This window comes from Herpailurus yagouaroundi, unplaced genomic scaffold, assembly GCF_014898765.1.
Source record: "Herpailurus yagouaroundi ecotype Mexico unplaced genomic scaffold, PumYag 67158, whole genome shotgun sequence".
NCBI lineage: Eukaryota > Metazoa > Chordata > Mammalia > Carnivora > Felidae > Herpailurus > Herpailurus yagouaroundi.
The window spans coordinates 118,952-140,256 of NW_024420004.1; the positions used below are offsets into that span (position 1 = coordinate 118,952).

General features: G+C 37.5%; 1 protein-coding gene across 3 annotated transcripts in view; it reads left to right on the plus strand.

Moving 5' to 3' along the window:
- Positions 1-21,305, plus strand: part of HEPH (hephaestin) — a 93,706-nt gene that overhangs the window by 55,876 nt on the left and 16,525 nt on the right. For all 3 annotated transcript variants that reach the window (XM_040467015.1, XM_040467016.1, XM_040467014.1), the window contains one exon: positions 588-719. In XM_040467015.1, the coding sequence (XP_040322949.1) occupies positions 588-719 (132 nt within the window). The remainder of the gene's footprint in view (positions 1-587; positions 720-21,305) is intronic.

Here is a 21,305-nt window from a genome sequence, read left to right on the forward strand (position 1 = left end):
TTTCTGGGTTATTTAGGCAGGTGTAGGTGGAATCTAAGTGATCAGCAGGATGCGCGGTGAGCCCAGCGTCCTCCTATGCTGCCATCTTCCCTCTCTGCCCTCTAGCACTATCAATGTATTCACTTTTTTATGGGCCAATGAGTTTCCTCATTCTTGTCCTCACAGAGAAGAAACCCATTGGCCTTTACAGAGACCCCAACATTTTTTTACTCTGTGCTAAACTCCTTACTGACAATAATTCCACAGAGCCCTGATTACCTAGATCCTTGGGATATTATAGATAATAGATAGATAGATAGATAGATAGATAAATTAAATACATACGTACCTACATACATACATTTGGGGTGGTAAAATAAGGATAATTGGGGCCACAATTTTCTTGTTGAAGTATCCTCATCCTGTAAGTAGCAGTATCAGTTAAAGGGCTTCTGGATTAAAAAAAATGGAACTGGTCATGATTTTCAGTCTAATGACTGAAAACCTTAATTCTAGAGAGCTCCTCTGTGTGTCCTTTCTTCAATTCCTTTAGTACCCTTGCTCCAACACTCCACTAATGAGACTTTTCCTTCTTTTGCATATTTTAGGTCCACTTCTCAGAGGAGAGGTTGGTGATATTCTAACTGTGGTGTTCAAGAATAATGCCAGCCGCCCCTACTCTGTGCATGCTCATGGAGTGGTAGAATCTAGCACTGGTTGGCCACTGGCTGCTGATCCTGGTGAGTTGAAACACTTAGCTGAAGGGATAAAAGATGTGTAGCACCTCTGCTTCAGCCCTCTGACTTGTTTCTTTTTTTTTAATTTCTCTTTGAGAACTTAAAATATAATATTAACCAGGATAAAGTCACAGCCTGAGTTTGTCTCTATGAAACACTCATTTTCAATTTCAGAATAGGGTACTTAGTTTCACCAAAGAAATGCCTAATATTGATCACACATGGAGCAGTATACTGGCCTTAACCCTGGATGCATATTGAGTTTCTCACCCTCTCTAGATCTGAAGTTAATATTGGCTATAATGTGAGCTTCTAAACATGATTAGAGAGCGACATGTCCCATACCAAAAATTGATCATTAATCTCAGTCATAGATAAGGTTCTTGACATCCTATTACAGGATAAGTTATAATCCCATTCATATACTAGGTTTCTAATATTAAAATGTAGGGTGATCATAATCTTGACCACATTGTCTTCCATCCATTTATTCATTGAGTAAATGCTTGCAGGCAGCCTTGTTGGTGCAGAAACAATTTTAGAAGTTATGGATGCAGTAGGAAATAATACTTGCTCCTACCTTTACAAAACAGGCAATTATTATAGACAGACAAATAAACTGGTAATTATAATTCTATGTTTTATGTGTTAATAAGAGTTCTTAAAGTGTGCTGGAGAGGTATAGAAAAGGCTACCTAGGGAGGGGTGCTAAGATGGCAGGGTAGGAGGACTAAAAGCTCCTCTCATCCCTTGAAAAAAAAAGCTAGATAATTATCATATTATTCTGAACACACAAGTGATCAATCTGAGGATGGACATAACAAACTACACAAATAGAGAAAGAAAAGAGGCCACATTGAAGAAGGTAGGGAGTGTGAAGACACAGTTTTGGGGAGCGACAGATTGCAGTTGCTTCAGAGGGGAGCAAGCCCTGGTTTTAGGGAAAGGAACACAAGAGTGGAGCACATAGGATACCACACAAGGAGAACATTTCCCAAGACCACTGGTTGGGAAAATTAGAGGGGATGGTTTTTGTGAGTTCTTGTAACCAGCGGTGCTTGAAGACTGGAGTTTTAAAGGTCATTGGACACATAAGTCATGCATGGGGGGAGACTGTTCACTCTTCTTGGAGTGCATCTGTGAGAGGTGGTGTTCACAGAGATGCCTTTCTGGGTACAAAAGAGCTTGCAGGTGCCATATACTTCCTCCACTCCTCAGTATATGAGCAGAGCCCAAAACTGGCTGCCTAGCCTGCTTGCTCCAAGTTCCATGCCCCTGTGCTCTGGTGAAACTGACCTTCTTGGATTAAACTGAACCAGTACCAGCATGGTAAGACCCTCCTAAAACCAGCAAGGGCCCTGGCCTACAACACATTCCTAAAGTTTGGCATTTTAAAAGTCAGCAGGTTTGGTTGGAATAGAGCCTGGAGGGCACTGAGCTACTACTGTAGAGAAGGAAGAAAAACAACTCAGACACGGATAGCATGAAAATGGCCATCTGAAAAATACCTGAGATGCACAGGGGGGAGATTATTCACTATTCTGGGAGTACTTCCCTGAGAATATCAAGCCTGAAGACCACTCTTCATGGACAAAGGAGATGGCCAGCACCATTTGGCTCCCCACCTTCAGTTTAAGCTCAGAATCACCTTCAGTAAACAGCACAGTGCTGACAGTGCCTGCCTAACCTACTTACACCAAGTCCCACAACCTGCGCTCTGCCAAAACTGCCTTTCTCAGTCAAGTTTGCCTCAATCTGGGACCTTTCCCCAGAAGACCAGCAGAAAACACCATGCACACAATGTCTCTGGACCAGAGGGTTCTACAACATTTCAGTTCTAGTGGAAGTAGCATCAGTTCTCATTTAACAAGCAGACCAGTACACACCTAGTTAAAACTCAGCACACTCTGGCCAAGGTCCAAACCCTGCCCAATTCAGGGAAGGAGAGCTTCTGCGGAGGATTGGCCTGAAGGATAGAGCAGCCAAAACACAGCAGCAGTGTGCACGCAGCACACACCAAGGACACTCCCTAAAGTTCCAGGATCTGGACAGTATATGGCCTCTTCTTCATAAAGCCATTACTCTAAGTAATAGAAAACATAGCAGGCTTATCTAACACAGAGAAGAAGAGAGCAACTTAGACAAAATGCCAAGATGGGGTAATTCATCCCAAATGAAACAAAAAGATAAGGTCACGGCCAGAAATCTAATTGAGACAGATGTAAATAATATGCCTAATGGAAAATTTAAAGCATCAATCATAAGGATAATTCTGGACTTGATAAAAGAATGGAAGGTTTCAGGGAGGCTGTTAAAGCAGAGATATAAAAGTTACAAATCTTTCAGAAATTGAAAGCACAATAACAGATTCAAAACAGACTAAGAGTAATGAACACAAGAATGGAAAATGCAGAGAAATGAATACATATAGAAGCTAATAATGAAGCTGAACAAAAGAAAGAATTATGTAACACAAGAATAGACTTAGTGAACTCAGTGACAACATCAGACATAATAACATTTGCATCATAGGAGTCCCAGAAGAAGGAGTGAGAAAAGAGGGCAGAAATCTTATTTGAGCAAATAATAGAAGAAAACTTTCTTAATCTGAAGGAGGAAACCAAACATCCAAATCCAGGAAGCACAGAGAACTCCATCAAAATCAACAAAAGCAGGAAAACACCAAAATACATTGTAATTAAATTTATAAAATATTAGCTATAAAAAAAAATCCTAAAAGGACCAAGACAAAAGAAGTCCCTAACTTACAAGAGAAGACCCTAAGGTTAGCTGCATATAACTCAAAAGAAATTTGGCAAGATAAAAGAGCATGATATATTCAAAGTGATGAATGGGAAAAATATGCAGCCGAGAATAGTCTATATAGTAACGCTGTCATTTAGAATAGAAGGAGAGATAAAAAGTATCCCAGACAAACAAAAACTAAAGGAGTTCTTGACCACTAAACCAGCCATGGAAGAAATATTAAAGAGGACTCTTTGAATGGGAAAGAAAGATCAAAAGTGACAAAGAAATAAGGATCAGAGAAAATCCCCAGAAACAATGAGAAAACAAGTAGAAAAAAACAAAAACTAAAGAAGTTTTTGACCACTGAACCAGCCATTCAAGAAATATTAAAGGGGACTCTTTGAATGGGAAGGAAAGATCAAAAGTGATAAAGAAATAAGGATCAGAGAAAATCCCCAGAAAAATGACAAAACAAGTAAAAATGGCAATAAAAACAAACCTATCAATAATAACTCTGAATGTGGCACCTGGGTGGCTCAATTGGTTGAGTATCCAACTTTTGATTTCAGCTCAGGTCCTTATCTCATGGTTCATGGGATCAAGACCCACACCAGGCTCCATGCTCATGGTGAGGAGGCTTCTCAGAAGTGCGACCAATTTCTGTATATTGATTTTATATCTTGCTACATTGCTTAATTACTGTTATCAGCTCTAACAGTTTTTTTGGTGGAGTCTTTCAGGTTTTCCATGTAGAATATCATGTCGTCTGTGAAGAGTGAAAGTTTGACTTCTTCTTTGACAATTTGGGTGCTTTTAATTTCCTTTTGTTATCTGATTGCTGATGCTAAGACTTCCAACACTATGTTGAACAACAGTGGTGGGAATGGATATCCCTGTTGTGTTCCTGAAAAACTGAGAGATTTCCCCATTAAGGATGATATTAGCTGTGGGCCTTTCATATATGGCTTTTATGATGTTAATGCATGTTCCTTCTATCATGACTTTCATGAGGGTTTTTATCAAGAAAGGATGCTGTATTTTGTCAAATGCTTTTCCTGCATCTGTTGAAAGAATCATATGGTTTTTGTCCTCTCTTTTATGAATGTGGTGTATCACATTGATTGATTTGTGGATATTGAACCAGCCCTGCAGCCCAGGAATGAATCCCACTTGATCATGGTGAATAATTTTTTTAATGCACTGTTGAATTTTGTAGTATCTTGTTGAGAAATTTTGTATCCATGTTCATCAGGGATACTGACCTGTAATTATTTTTAGTGGGGTCTTTGTTTGGCTTGGAAATCAAGGAAATGCTGGCTTCATAGAATGAGCCTGGAAGATCTCCTTCCATTTTTTTGGAATAGTTTGAGAAGTATTGGTATTAATTCTGCCTTAAATGTCTGGTGGAATTCCTCTGGGAAGCCATCAGTCCCAGCTTTCTTATTTTTCAGGAGATTTTTGATAACCAATTCAATTTCTTTGATGGATATGGGTCTCCTCAAACTTTATATTTCTTCCTATTTGAGTTTTGAAAGTGTGTGAGTGTCTAGGAATTTGTCAATTCCCCCCCCCCCGGTGGGCAGGGTGTTGGGAAGTGATTTTTCATAGTATTCCATATTTTTTTTGTATTTCTGTGCTGTTGGTTGTGATCTCTCCTGTTTTATTTGTGATTTTATCTATTTTGGTCCTCTTTTGAGAAGTCTACCTATGCATTTATCAATTTTGTTTATTCTTTCAAAAAAACAGATCTTGATCTGTTCTTTTTTTTTTTTAATCTATGTTATTTATTTCTGCTGTAGTCTTTATTATTTCTCTTCTTCTCCTAGCTTTGGGATTTCTTTGATGCTGCCTTTTTAACTCCTTTAGGTGTAAGGTAAGTTGTGTATTTGGGACATTTCTTTCTTCTTGAAATAGGCCTGGATTGCACTGTATTTTCCTCTTAGGACTGTGTTTGCTGCATCCTAAAGGGTTGGACTGTTGTGTTTTCATTTTCATTTGCTTCCATGTATTTTTTAATTTCTTCTTTAATTTCCTGGTTGACCCAGTCATTCTTTAATAGGATGTTCTTTAACCTCAGTGTATTTGAGGACTTTCCACATTTTTTCTTGTGGTTGATTTCAAGTTTAATAGTGATCTGAAAATATGTGTGGGATGATCTCAGTCTTTTTAATACTTGTAAATGGCTGTTTTATGACCCAGTATATGATCTATTTTGGTGAATATTCCATGTGCACTTGAGAAGAATGTGTATTCTGCTGCTTGAGGATGAAAAGTTCTCAACATATCTTTTAAGTCCATCTGGTCCAATGTGTCATTCAGAGTCATTGTTTCCTTATTGATTTTCTACCTAGATGTAAGTGGAGTATTAAAGATATTAAATATAAAATTATTAAATTAAAATTATGGTTTTATTTTATATACATGTTTATGTTTGTGATTAATTGATTTCTATATTTGGGTGTTTCACATTGGGGGCATAAATATTTACAATTGTTAGCTCTTCTTGATGGATACATCCCTTATGATATAATGTCCTTATACATCTCTTGTTACAGTCTTTGTTTTTAACTCTACTTTTTCAGATATAAGTATGGTTACTGCAGCTGTCTTTTGATATCCAGTAGCATGATAGATCATTCTCCATCCCCTCACTTTCAATCTACAGGTGTCCTCCGTTTGAAAACTAGTTTCTTATAGTCAGAATATAGATGAATTTTGTATTTTATCTGTTCTGAAGCCCTATGTCTTTTGATTCGGGAATTTAGTCCATTTTCATTTAGAATGATTATTGAAATATATAAATTCGGTGTCATTGTATTATCTATAGGTTTTGTGCTTGTGGTGATGTTTCTGGTCCTTTGTAGTCTTTCCACTAACAGAGTCTCCTTTAGGATCTCTTTCAGGGTTGGTTTAGTGGTCATGAACTCCTTTAGGTTTTGTTCATATTGGAAAGTCTTTATCTCTCCTTTTATTCTAAATGACAGTCCGACTGGATAAAGGATTCTTCACTGAATATTTTTCCTATTCAACGCATTGAATGTTTCCTTCCACTCTCTTCTGGCTTGTCAAGTTTCAGTGGACAGGTCTGCTACTACCCTTATGTGTCTACCCTTATAAGTTAAGGTCTATTTGTCCCTATCTGCTTTCAGAATTCTCTCTTTATCTTTGTATTTTGCCAGTGTCATTATGATATGTTGTGGTGTTGACCTGTTTGTGTTGATTTTGAAGGGAGTTCTCTGTGCCTCTTGGACTTGGATGCCTGTTTCCTTTCCCAGATTAGGGAACTTCTCAGCTATAATTTGTTCAAATATGCCTTCTGACCTTTTTTCTCACTTTTCTTCCAGAACTCCTATGATATGGATATTAATTAATTTCATGGACTCACTTAGCTCTCTAATTCTCCTCTCGTAATCTAGTAATATCCTTTCCTTATTTTCAGCTTCATCATTTTCCATAATTTTATCTTCCATTTCACATATTCTCTCCTCTGCTTATTCCATCTCCACTGTCACTGTATCTAGTTTATTTTTCATCTCACTTATAGCATTTCTTAATTCACCTTGGCTATTTCTTAGGTCTTTGATATTTGCAGCAAGAGATTCTCTGTTGTCTTATAATATTATTTCAAACCAAGCTATTAGTCTTATGTCTATTATTCTCAATTTTTGTTCAGATATATTGTTTACATCTGTTTTGAGCAATTCTCTGGCTGTTATTTCTTCTTGATTTTTTTTTTTGAGGAGAATTCTTCCTTTTCATCATTTATGGTAGGTTTATGTCTTTTACATGTTTTAATAGCTTGTTATATGTCCTGCACCTGCAAGTACTACTATATTAAAAAATGGTCATACACTATACAGGGCCTGGCACTTCCGGGAGAGTTTTTGGAGTGTTTTGCATGCACTCTTATTGCTTTTTGGCTGCTCTATCCCACTGGTCAGTCATCTACAAAGCTTTTTCTTGCTTGTAGTGGTGGAGTGTTTGGACCTTCACCCAGGTGTGGTCTGATTTCTTTATTGAAGTAATCCATTGCATGGGGAAATGCAGACAAGTTGGCTTACTAAGCATAACCCGGGTGAGCACTCCTACTCTAACCCCAACTGGGGTGCAGGAGCAACTCCTCTACAGTTAGCCCAAAGGGTAGTCCTCAGATGCAGAGCCATGAGGTATCTCCTTGGGATTCTCTTTCTCTCCCTCTCTCTGCCCCTCTCCCACTTGTTCTCTCTCTCTCTCAGGTTAAATTAATAAATAAATACTCTGAATAAATGGAATAAATGCTCCAAAGACATAGGGTGTCAAAATAGAAAAATAAAGGACCATCTTCCTACAAGAGACTAATTTTAGACCTAAAGAACCACAGATTGATAAAGAGGGGATATAGAAACATTCATTATGTTAGTGGATATCAAAAGAAACGTGAAGGAGCATTACTTATATCAGAACCTAGACATTAAAACAAAGACTGTCACAAGAGACGAGCACTGTATCATAATAAAGGAGATTATTCAACAAGATATAACTACTGTAAATATTTATGCCTGCAACTTCTGACACAAAAACATACAAAACAATTTAAACCAAACATAAAGGAATTCATTTATAATAATACAATAATACTAGTGGATTTTAACACCCCACTTACATTAATGTAGAAATCATCTAAACAGAAAATCAACTAGAAAAGAATGGCCTTGAATGACATGCTGGACCAGATGTATTTAACAGATATATTCAGAATATTTCATTGTAAAACAGCAGAATACACATTCTTCTTTAGTACAGATAGGACGTTCTCCAGAATAGAACACATATTGGGCCAGAAATCATGCATCAACAAGTAGAAAAATATTGAGACCATATCATACAAATTCTCTTATCACAATTTTATGAAACTTGAAGTCAGTCACAAGAAAAAATTTGGAAAGACCACAAATATATGGAGGTTAAACAACATGCTACTAAGCAATAAATGGGTCAACCAGGAAATCAAAAAAGAAATAAAAAATATACATGGAAATAAGTGAAAATGAAAACACGACAGCCCAAAATCCTTGTGATGAAGCAAAAGCTATCACAAAAGGGAAGTATAAAACAGTAGAAGAAAGAAAAAATCTCAAATAAGCAATCTAACCTTACACCTAAAGGAGCTCGAAAAAGAACAACAAATGAAGTCTAAAACTAGTAGAACAATTAAAATAAATATTAGAGTAAAAATAAATCACATAACATCTAAAATAAGAAGAAAAAAACAGAACAGGCAAATGAAGCAAGGTGATGCTTCTTTGAAAATATTGATACAATTTATAAAGCTTTAGACACACATATAAAAAAGAGAAAATACACAGATAAATGAAATTACAACTAAGAGAGAGGAGAAAAACAACCAACACCAGAGAAATAGAATTATAAGAGAATATTATGAAAGACTATATGCCAAAAATTTTGACAACCTAGAAGAAATGGATAAACTCCCAGAAACATATGAACTACCAGAACTGAAACAGACAGAAATGAAAACTCAAACAGCAGAATAATCAGGGAATAAATTGAACCAGGAATGAAAATTCTTCAGAGCCACATACTTTCACAGGTGAATTCTATCAAACATTTTAAAGAAGAGTTAATACCTATTCTTTGCAAACTATTCCAAAAAACAGAAATGCAAGGAAACTTGCAAATTCATCCTATGAGACAAGCATTACCCTGATACAAAAACTAGATAAGACTCCACTACAAAAAGAGCATAGAAAAATAACCCTGGCATTACCCTGATACAAAAACTAGATAATACTCCACTACAAAAAGAGCATAGACAAATAACCCTGATGAAAACAAATGAAAAGTAAATAAATAAAATTCTAACAAACCAAATCCAAAAGTGCATTAAAAGAAACAATCAGGGGTGCCTGGGTGGCTCAGTCAGTTGAGTGTCTGACTTCAGCTAAGGTCATGATCCTACAGTTTGTGGTTTCGTGCCCTGCATCAGGCATTATGCTGCAGACAACTATGAGCCTGGAGCCTGCTTCAGATTCTGTGTCTCCCTTTCTCTCTACCCCTCCCCCACTCGCACTGTCTCAAAAAGAAATGAACATTAAAAATTTTTTTTTAAAGAAACATTCACCATGATCAACTTGGATTTATTCTTGGGATGCAAATGTGGCTCAATATTTGAAAATCAATCAATTTGATACACCACATTAATAAAAAAAAAGATAAACATATGATCTTCTCAATAGGTGTAGAAAATGCATTTGAAAAGTACAACATTCATTCATGATAAAAACCCTCAACAAAGTAAGGTTAGAGGGAACATACCTCAACATACTAAAGGCCTTGTACAAAAGAAAACACAGCTAATATCCTCAAGGAGTAAAAACTGAGAGCTTTTCCTCTATGGTCAGGAACAAGCATAGGGATGTGCACTCTCACCACTGTTATTTAAGATAGTAATGGAAGTCTTAGACTCAGCAATCAGACAATAAAAAGAAATAAAAGGAATCCAAATTGGCAAGGAAGAAGTACAACTTTCAGTAATTGTAGATGACAAGATATTAAATATAGAAAACCTGAAAGACTTCACCAAAAAGTTACTATAACTGATACACAAATTCATTAAAATCACAGGGTATAAAATCAGTGTACAGAAATCTCTTGCATTCTGTACACTGATAATGAAGCAGCACAAAGAAATCAAGGAATTAGTCCCATTTCCAAATACACCAAAAAGAAGACATGTAGGAATAAACCTAAGAAAAGAAGTGAGAGATCTGTAGTCTGAAAAATATAAAACATTGATGGAAGATATTGAATATGACAAAAAGAAATGGAAAAACATTCCATACTCATGAATTGGAGGAACAAATATTGTTAAATGTAGATACTAACCACAGCAATCTACACATTTAATGCAATCTCTATAAAAATACTACCAGCATTATCCACAAAGCTAGAACAAACAATCCTAAAATTTATATGGAACTACAAAATACCCCCAAAATAGCCAAACTTATCAAAGAAAAGCAAAGCTGGAATCATCACAATTCTGGACTTCAACTTACACTACAAAGCTGAATTTATCAAAATAGTATGTTATTGGCACAAAAAACCAGACACATAGATCAATGGAACACAACAGAAAATCGAGAAATGGACCCACAACCATATGGTTTATTAATATTTGGCAAAGTAAGAAAGAATATCCAATGGACAAAATGCAGTCTTTTCAAGAAATTATGTTGGGAAAACTGGACAGCAAAGAATGTCATAAACATAAGCAAAGAATGAAACTGTACCACTTTCTTACACTATACACAAAAATAAATTCAAAAGTGATTAAAGACCTAAATGTGAGACAAAACACTAGAGAAGAACACAGGTAGCAGCCTCCTTGACATCGTCCATAGTAGTTTCTTCCTAGATATGTCTCTGGAAATAAAACAATCAAAAGCAAAAATAAACTATTGAGACTTCATCAAAATAAAAAGCTTCACAGTGAAGAAAACAATCACAAACTAAAAGTCAACATGCAGAATGGGACAAGATATTTGCAAATGACATATATGATAAATGGTTTGTGTCCAAAATATATAAAGAACTTATCAGACTCAACAACAAAAAAAGCAGATAATCCACTTTGAAAATGGGCAGAAGACATGAAAAGAAATTTTATCAAAATATACAGATTGATAACAGACACATGAAAAAATGCTCAACCTCACTCATCATCAGAGAAATACAAATCAAAACTCCAATGAGCTATCACATCAAACAAGTCAGAATGGCTAAAATTAACAACACAAGAAATAACAGGTGTTGGTGAAGATGTGGTGAAAGAGGAACTCCGTTATACTGTTGGTGGGAATACAAACTAGTGCAGCCATTTTGGAAAACAGTATTGAGGTTCCTCCAAAAAAAGTGGAAAATAGAACTGTCCTATGATCCAGCAATTTCACTACTAGGTATTTACCCAAAGGTTACAAAAATACTAATTTGAAGGGATATGTGCACCTGGATGTTTATAGTAGCATTATCAACAGTAGGCAAATTATGGAAAGAGCACAAATGTTCATTGACCAATGAATGGGTAAAGAACATATGGTGGGTGGGTGCGTCTGTGTGTGTGTGTGTATGTGTCAAATGAATATAATATATAATGAATATTACTCAGCTATAAAAATAATGAAATCTTGTCATTTACAACAATGTGGATGGAGCTAGAAGATATTATGCTATGCGAAATAAATCAGTCAGAGAAAGACAAATACCATGTGATTTCACTCATATGGAGAATTAAGAAGCTAAACAAATAGATATATGAAGAAAAAGAAAATAGGAAAACCAAGTAACATACTCAACCAGAGAGAAAAAACTGATTACCAGAGGGGAGTTGGGCGGGGGGATGATTTAAATATGTGATAGGTATAAAGGGGACAATTGTGATGAGTACCAGGAGTTGTATGTAAATGATGTTACTAAATTCTACATCTGAAATTAATATTACACTTTATGTTAACTGGAATTTAAATACAATTTGTAATGAAAAAAGGACAAAAAAGAAAAGGTACCTAATTAATGTTTAGACTGTCAAGGGTAGTTTTCCAGAACAGATGATACATCAGATGAGATTTAAATCAGTAGTTTTCAAAATTTAGTAAATTTCTGGGATCAATTTCAAGAATCTTTGATTCAGTAGGTTTGGTATGGGTTTTAAGAATGTGTTTTTTCAAGGGGTACCTGGGTGACTCAGTCAATTAAGAGTCCAACTCTTGATTTTGGCATGGGTCATGACCTCACAGTTCGTGAGATTGAGCCCAACATTGGGCACTGTGCTGACAGTGTGGAGCCTGTTTGGTGTTCTCTCTCTCTGTCTCTCTGTCTCTCTCTCTCTCTCCCTCCTTCCCTCTCTTTCTGCCCTTCCTGTGCTCTTGAACTCTCTCTTTTTCTCTCTAAAAAAAGTGGTTTTCAAACAAGTTTCCAGGTAATTCTTGTGTTGATGGATCAGAAAAACTCAGAGCAATGTGAGAACCACTGATCTGAAGGATATGCAAAAGCATACAGGTAAAGGTATAGTACAGAAGAAGCACAGAGAAAAAAAAAACGTTCGGTTGTAGGGAATGCAATATGTAATGACCTAGTAAGAGTGGTGATAGTTGGGGTAGAGGAAAGGGGATAGGTTCTAAAAAAGATCAATGAAGTGAAATCAATAGGATTCAGTGACTAATTGAATATTGAAGGGGAGAAAGTAAAGGATTTGGGGAAGATACCCAAAGTTCTGAAATGATACCTACATTTTTGGTTTTAAGACCTAATAGTGATGTCAATATCCAAGATAGGAAACATGGGGAGAATGTGAGGTGGGATGGGGGAGATTGATTAATGATGTGTTCATTTTTGACTTGGTTGAATTTGAAATGTTTGTAAGTCAACCGAATAGAGGCATCTAATTGTCACAAAGGTCTAAAGCTCAGGAGAAAGATAAAATCTGAAAGAATATATTTGAAAGACATCAACATTTAAGTATACTTGAAACCAAAGTAACGAACACAGCTTCCATAGAAGAGTACATTAAATGAAATCATAAGAATCCTAGAATAAGATTCTAGGAAGACCTATTTTTAAGGGAGGCAGTGATTAAAAATTAAGCCTGGGGAAAAAGTGAGCAAGACATTAGAAGAGAGAAGATGGTGTCAAACATGTTAAAAAGATAATGTCAGGGGTGAAAAGATCAACAATTTCAACTGCTTCAGAGAGGTTAAATAAGAATGGAAAATTTCTCATTGGATATAGCAAAAAGGGAGAAGCTGGTTATTTTTAATTGGTGGAAAAGAAGTCATATTAGAATGTATTAGAAAGTAATTAGAATATAAACCACAATTTCTTTATTCATTCATCAGTTGATGGAGATTTAGGCTCTTTCCATAATTTGGCTATTGTTGAGAGTGCTGCTATAAACATTGGGGTACAAGTACCCCTATGCATCAGTACTCCTGTATATCCCTTGGGTAATCTCCTAGCAGTGATATTGCTGGGTTATAGGATAGGTCTATTTTTAATTTTTTGATGAACCTCCACACTGTTTTCCAGAGTGGCTGCACCAATCTGCATTCCCACCAACAGTGCAAGAGGGTTCCCGTTTCTCCACATCCTCGCCAGCGTCATCTCCTGATTTGTTCATTATGGCCACTCTGACTGGCATGAGGTGGTATCTGAGTGTGGTTTTGATTTGTATTTCCCTGATAAGGAGCGACGCTGAACATCTTTTCATGTGCCTGTTGGCCCTCCGGATGTCTTCTTTAGAGAAGTGTCTATTCATGTTTTCTGCCCATTTCTTCACTGGGTTATTTGCTTTCGGGTGTGGAGTTTGGTGAGCTCTTTATAGATTTTGGATACTAGCCCTTTGTCTGATATGTCATTTGCAAATATCTTTTCCCATTCCGTTGATTGCCTTTTAGTTTTGTTGGTTGTTTCCTTTGCTGTGCAGAAGCTTTTTGTCCTCATAAGGTCCCAGTTCATTTTTGCTTTTAATTCCCTTGCCTTTGGGGATGTGTCGAGTAAGAGATTGCTACGGCTGAGGCCAGAGAGGTATTTTCCTGCTTTCTCCTCTAGGGTTTGGATGGTTTCCTGTCTCCCATTCAGGTCCTTTATCCATTTTGAGTTTATTTTTGTGAATGGTGTGAGAAAGTGGTCGAGTTTCAATATTCTGCATGTTGCTGTCCAGTACTCCCAGAACCATTTGTTAAGGAGACTGTCTTTTTTCCACTGGATGTTCTTTCCTGCTTTGTCAAAGATTAGTTGGCCACACATTTGTGGGTCTAGTTCTGGGGTTTCTATTCTATTCCATTGGTCTATGTGTCTGTTTTTGTGCCAATATCATGCTGTCTTGATGATGACAGCTTTGTAGTAGAGGCTAAAGTCTGGGATTGTGATGCCTCCTGCTTTGGTCTTCTTCTTTAAAATTACTTTGGCTATTCGGGGCCTTTTGTGGTTCCATATGAATTTTAGGATTGCTTGTTCTAGCTTTGAGAAGAATGCTGGTGCAATTTTAATTAGGATTGCATTGAATGTGTAGATAGCTTTGGGTAGTATTGACATTTTGACAATATTTATTCTTCCAATCCATGAGCAGGGAATGTTTTTCCATTTCTTTATATCTTCTTCAATTTCCTTCATAAGCTTTCTATAGTTTTCAGCATACAGATCTTGTACATCTTTGGTTAGATTTATTCCTAGGTATTTTATGCTTCTTGGTGCAGTTGTGAATGGGATCAGTTTATTTGTCTTTCTGTTGCTTCATTGTTAGTGTATAAGAATGCAACTGATTTCTGTACATTGATTTTGTATCCTGCAACTTGCTGAATTCATGTATCGGTTCTAGCAGCCTTTTGGTGGAGTCTATTGGATTTTCCATGTATAATATCATGTCATCTGCAAAAAGTGAAAGCTTGACTTCATCTTTGCCAATTTTGATGCCTTTGATTTCCTTTTGTTGTCTGATTGCTGATGCTAGAACTTCCAGCACTATGTTAAACAACAGCGGTGAGAGTGGGCATCCCTGTCGTGTTCCTGATCTGAGGGAAAAAGCTCTCAGTTTTTCCCCATTGAGGATGATGTTAGCTGTGGGCTTTTCATAAATGGCTTTTATGATCTGTAAGTATGTTCCTTCTATCCAGACATACTCGAGGGTTTTTATTAAGAAAGGGTGCTGGATTTTGTCAAAGGCCTTTTCTGCATCGATTGACAGGATCATATGGTTCTTATCTTTTCTTTTATTTATGTGATGTATCACATTGATTGATTTGCGAATGCTGAACCAGCCCTGAATCCCAGGAATGAATCCCACTTGATCATGGTGAATCATTCTTTTTATAAGCTGCTGAATTCGATTTGCTAGTATCTTATTGAGAATTTTTGCATCCATATTCATCAGGGATATTGGCCTGTAGTTCTCTTTTTTTTTTACTGGGTCTCTGTTTGGTTTAGGAAGCAAAGTAATACTGGCTTCATAGAATGAGTCTGGAAGTTTTCCTTCCCTTTCTATTTCTTGGAATAGCTTGAGAAGGATAGGTATTATCTCTGCTTTAAACGTCTGGTAGAACTCCCCTGGGAAGCCATCTGGTCCTGGACTCTTATTTTTGGGAGATTTTTGATAACCAATTCAATTTCTTTGCTGGTTATGGGTCTGCTCAAGCTTTCTATTTCCTCCTGACTGAGTTTTGGAAGAGTGTGGGTGCTTAGGAATTTGTCCATTTCTTCCAGGTTGTCCAATTTGTTGGCATATAATTTTTCATCGTATTCCCTGATAATTGCTTGTATCTCTGAGGGATTTATTGTAATAATTCCATTTTCATTTATGATTTTATCTATTTGGGTCATCTCCCTTTTCTTTTTGAGAAGCCTGGCTACAGATTTATCAATTTTATATTTTTTTTCAAAAAACCAAGTCTTGGTTTCGTTGATCTGTTCTACAGTTTTTTTTAGATTCTATATCGTTTATTTCTGCTCTGATCTACATTATATCTCTTCTTCTGCTGGGTTTAGGCTGTCTTTGCTGTTCTGCTTCTAGTTCCTTTAGGTGTGCTGTTAGATTTTGTATTTGGGATGTTTCCTGTTTCTTGAGGTAGGCCTAGATTGCAATGTATTTTCCTCTTAGGACTGCCTTTGCTGCATCAAAGCATTTGGATTGTTGTATTTTCATTTTCGTTTGTTTCCATATATTTTTTAATTTCCTCTCTAATTGCCTGGTTGACCCACTCATTCTTTAGTTGGGTGTTCTTTAACCTCCATGCTTTTGGAGGTTTTCCAGACTTTCTCCTGTGGTTGATTTCAAGTTTCATAGCATTGTGGTCTGAAAGTATGCATGGTATGATTTCAATTCTTGTATGCTTATGAAGGGCTGTTTTGTGACCCAGTATATGATCTATCTTGGAGAATGTTCCATGTGCACTCGAGAAGAAAGTATATTCTGTTGCTTTGGGATGCAGAGTTCTAAATAGGTCTGTCAAGTCCATCTGATCCAATGTGTCATTCAGGGCCCTTGTTTCTTTATTGACCGTGTGTCTAGATGATCTATCCATTTCTGTAAGTGGAGTGTTAAAGTCCCCTGCAATTACCACATTCTTATCCATAATGTTGCTTATGTTTATGAGTAATTGTTTTATATATTTGGGAGCTCCGGTATTCGGCACATAGACATTTATAATTGTTAGCTCTTCCTGATGGGTAGACCCTGTAATTATTATATAATGCCCTTCTTCATCTCTTGTTACAGTCTTTAATTTAAAGTCTAGTTTGTCTGATGTAAGTATGGCTACTCAAGCTTTCTTTTGGCTTCCAGTAGCATGATAAATAGTTCTCCATCCCCTCACTCTCAATCTAAAGGTGTCCTCAGATCTAAAATGAGTCTCTTGTAGACAGAAAATAGATGGGTCTTGTTTTTTTATCCATTCTGATACCCTATGTCTTTTGGTTCGCACATTTAGTCCATTTACATTCAGTGTTATTATAGAAAGATATGGGCTTAGGGTCATTGTGATGTCTGTATGTTTTATGCTTGTAGCGATGTCTCTGGTACTTTGTCTCAAAGGATCCCCCTTAGCATCTCTTGTAGGACTGGTTTAGTGGTGACAAATTCCTTCAGTTTTTGTTTGTTTAGGAAGACCTTTATCTCTCCTTCTATTCTAAATGACAGACTTGCTGGATAAAGGATTCTCGGCTGCATATTTTTCCTATTCATCACACTGAAGATCTACTGCCATTCCTTTCTGGCCTGCCAAGTTTCAGAAGAGAGATTGGTCACTAGTCTTATAGGTCTCCCTTTATGTTAGAGCACATTTATCCCTCGCTGCTTTCAGAATTTTCTCTTTATCCTTGTATTTTCCCAGTTTCACTATGATATGTCCTGCAGAAGATCGTTTCAAGTTACGTCTGAAAGGAGTTCTCTGTGCCTCTTGGATTTCAATGCCTTTTTCCTTCCCAAGATCCGGGAAGTTCTCAGCTATGATTTCCTCAAGTACACCTTCAGCACCTTTCCCTCTCTCTTCCTCCTCTGGAATACCAATTATGCGTAGATTCTCTTTAGTGCATCACTTAGTTCTCTAATTTTTCCCTGATACTCCTGGATTTTTTTTATCTCTCTTTTCCTCAGCTTCTTCTTTTCCCATAATTTTATCTTCTAGTTCACCTATTATCTCCTCTGCCTCTTCAATCCGACCCATGGTTGTTTCCATTTTATTTTGCAGCTCATTTATCACATTTTTTAGCTCCTCCTGGCTGTTCCTTAGTCCCTTGATCTCTGTAGCAATAGATTCTCTGCTGTCCTCTATACTGTTTTCAAGCCCAGTGATTAATTTTATGACCGTTATTCTAAATTCACTTTCTGTTATATTGTTTAAATCATTTTTGATCAGTTCGTTAGCTCTTGTTATTTCCTGGAGATTCTTTTGATGGGAATTATTCCGTTTGGTCATTTTGGATAGTTCCTGGAGTGGTGCGGAACTGCAGGGCACTTCCCCTGTGCTGTCTTGAACAACTCGCCTTGGTGGGTGGGGCTGCAGTCAGACCTATTGTCTGCTCCCAGCCCACTGCTGGGGCCACAGTCAGACTGCTGTGTGCCTTCTCTTTCCCTATCTTAGGGGCAGGATTCACTGTTGGGTGGTGTGGTCCATCTGGGCTACTTGCACGATGCCAGGCTTGTGGTGCTAGGGATCTGGCATATTAGCTGGGGTGGATAGGCGAGGTGCACGGGGGCGGGAGGGGCAGGCTTAGCTTGCTTCTCCTTCAGTGATCCTCTTTGGGAGGGGCCCTGAGGCAGCGGGAGGGAGTCAGATCCACCACCAGAGGTGTGGATCTGCAAAAGCACAGGTTGGGTGTTTGTGAGGGACAAGCAAGTTCTCTGGCAGGAACTGGTTCCCTTTGGGATTATGGCTGTGGTATGGGCGAGGGAGATGGCGCTGGCGAGTGCCTTTGTTCCCCGCCAAACTGAGCTCTGTCATCCTGGGGCTTAGCAACTCTCCCTCCAGTTGTCCTCAAGCCTTCCCACTCTCTGAGCTGCGCTTGGTTCAGGAGACTCTGTTCTGCTAGTCTTTTGGCGGTTTTCTTGGTTATTTAGGTAGGTATAGGTGGAATCTAAGTGATCAGAAGGACGTGGTGAGCCCAGCATTCTCCTACGTCACCATCTTCAAAATCCAATTCCTCTCCCCTCTTCCAATGTACAGTTGTCTCTAGGTCTAAAATGAGTCTCTTGTTGGCAGCATATGATGTGTCTTATTTTTAATCCATTCTGACCCGCTATGGCTTTAGATTGGAGTGTTTAGTCCATTTATTTAAAGTAATTTTGATAGATATGCATTTATTGACATTTTATTACCTATTTTGTTGTTTCTGGAAATTTTCTCTGATCCTTTCTTGTCTTTTTGTCTTTCGTGTTTGCTGTTTTTCTTTAGTGATATATTTGGATTTATTTCTATCTATTCATTGTATGTTTTTTAGTTATTTTTGATGTATGGTTACCATTAGTTTTGTATATAAACTCTTCTGGAAATATCAGTTTATATTAAGTTGATGGTCATTCAAGTTTGAACACATTCACTTCTCTTCTCCCCATATTTCAGGTGTATGTTATATTTTATATCCTTTTTGTACATGCCCGTTCCCTCACTGATTTTTACATAAATATTCATTTTTACTGCTTTGGTTTTTCCTGCGTTTATACTGTCACTTTGGTCTCTACTTTGCACTCAAAGTTTTCCCTTTAATATTTCTTGTAGGACTGCTTTAGTGTTCATAAACTCCTTTATGAGTTTATGTGGGTTTTTTTGTTGTTGTTGTTGTTTGTTTTTTGTCTGAGAGATTCTTTATCTCTTCTATTCTGAATTATAGCCTTGCTGTATAGAGAATTCTTGGCCTCAGAGTTTTTATTTTCATTCATGCTATTCTTTTCTGACTTGCTGGGATTATGTTGAAAAATATTTAGCTAGCCTTATGGGTTTTCTTTTGTAAGTTAAGAACTTCTTTTGCCTTGCTGCTTTTAAGATTTTTATTTGTAATTATATTTTGACAATTAAATTACAGTATGTCTTGGTGTTGGTCTGCTTTACTTTATTTTGATGGGAGTTCTCTGTGACTCTTGTATCTGGAACGTCTGTTTCCATCCCCAGATTAGGGAAGTTTTCAACGATTATTTCTTCAAATAAATTTTCTGCCTCTTTTTCTCTCTATTCTCCGTCTTGGACTCCTATAATATAAATGTTACTACATTTGATGGAGTCACTGAGTTCCCTAAGTCTCTCCTTGTGTTACATACTTTGTTTTTCAGTGTTTTTTTGTTCAGTTTCATTACTTTCCATTACTTTGTCTCCTAAGTCACTAATTCATTCTTCTGCTTCTAGCCTGCTGTTCATTGTATCAAGCATGTTTCTTTTAAAAAAAATAATGTTTCTTTATTTTTGAGAGAGAGAGACAGAGAGGGAGAGAGAGAGATAGTGTGAGTCAGGGAGGGGAAGAGAAAGGGAGAGATGCAGAATCAGAACAGGTTCCAGGATCTGAGCTGTCAGCACAGAATCCAACATACGGCTCAAACTCATGAACCATGAGATCATGCCCTGAGATGAAGTCAGATGCTTAACTGACTGAGCCACCCAGATGCCCCTGCATCAAATGTGCTTCTAAACTTGTTTATTGCACTCTTCATCTCTGATTGAAACTTTTTAATTCTTATCTCAGTGGTAAGGGTCTCACTGATGTCTTCTATTCTTTTCTCAAGTCCAGTGAGTATCATTATAATCATTGCTTTAAGTTCTCCATCAGACATGTTACTTATACCTGTTTTGCTTAGATCTCTGTCTTTCACCTATTGTGTTCTTTCATTTGGGATAATTTCCTCTTTCTTCACATTTTGTCTAAGTGTCTGTCTTCTTCTCTGTGTTGGAAAAGACAGCTATGTCTCCTGCTCCTAAAAATAATGACCCTATGAAGAAGATATCATGCAATGTCCAGTGCCTGGTGTTGCATGGAATTTCTCTGGTGTGTTCTGTATGCACTCTGATGTTGTTTTGGTTGTTCTATCCTTCAGGTCAGTAATATGTAGTCATTCTTGCCTGATGTGGGCAGTGTTTGATTCTGGCCTGAATGTGACAAGTTTTAATTCAGTGTGCTCTGATCTGCTTGTGAAATGAGTCCTGTCATCCCTTCCACAGTAACTGAGGCCCTGAAAACTCTCTGGTCTGGAGAAATGGTGTGGGCAGATGTTTGTGCTGGTCTTCTGGGGAAGGGCCCACAGCACTGGAATTGAGACTAACGTGACTGAGAAACGCAGTTCCACCAGAATGAAGATGGTAGGACTTGGTGTAAACAAGTTAGGCAGAGTTGGTGCTGTGCCACTTCCTGCAGGTGGTTCTGTGTTTATACTGAAGAGTGGGGGAGGGAGATGGCAGCTGCCAGCTGTTTTTTTTTTCCCAGAGAGGTGTCTCCCTGAACACTGCATCTCAGGGACACACTCCGAGAAAACCAAATCACCTCCCCCTGTGGTCCCCAGGCATTTTTCAGTAGTTGTTTCCATGCTCTCTGCCCCAGAATTATTTGCATGCCTTCTTACCAGGAGCAGTGAAGTGCCCTCCAGGCTCTATCCCAGACAAGCTAATTGACCTTTAAACTCCAGGCTTTAAGCCTGGGTGACTGCCAGAACTGACAAAATTCAGGCCCTCTTGTTTTTCAAACCAATGGTTTTGAGGAAATATTCTTTTTTTTTTGTAATGTTTATTCATTTTTGAAAAACAGAGAGAGAGAGCATGAACGGAGAGTAGCAGAGAGAGAGGGAGTCACAGAATCTGAAGCAGGCTCCAGGCT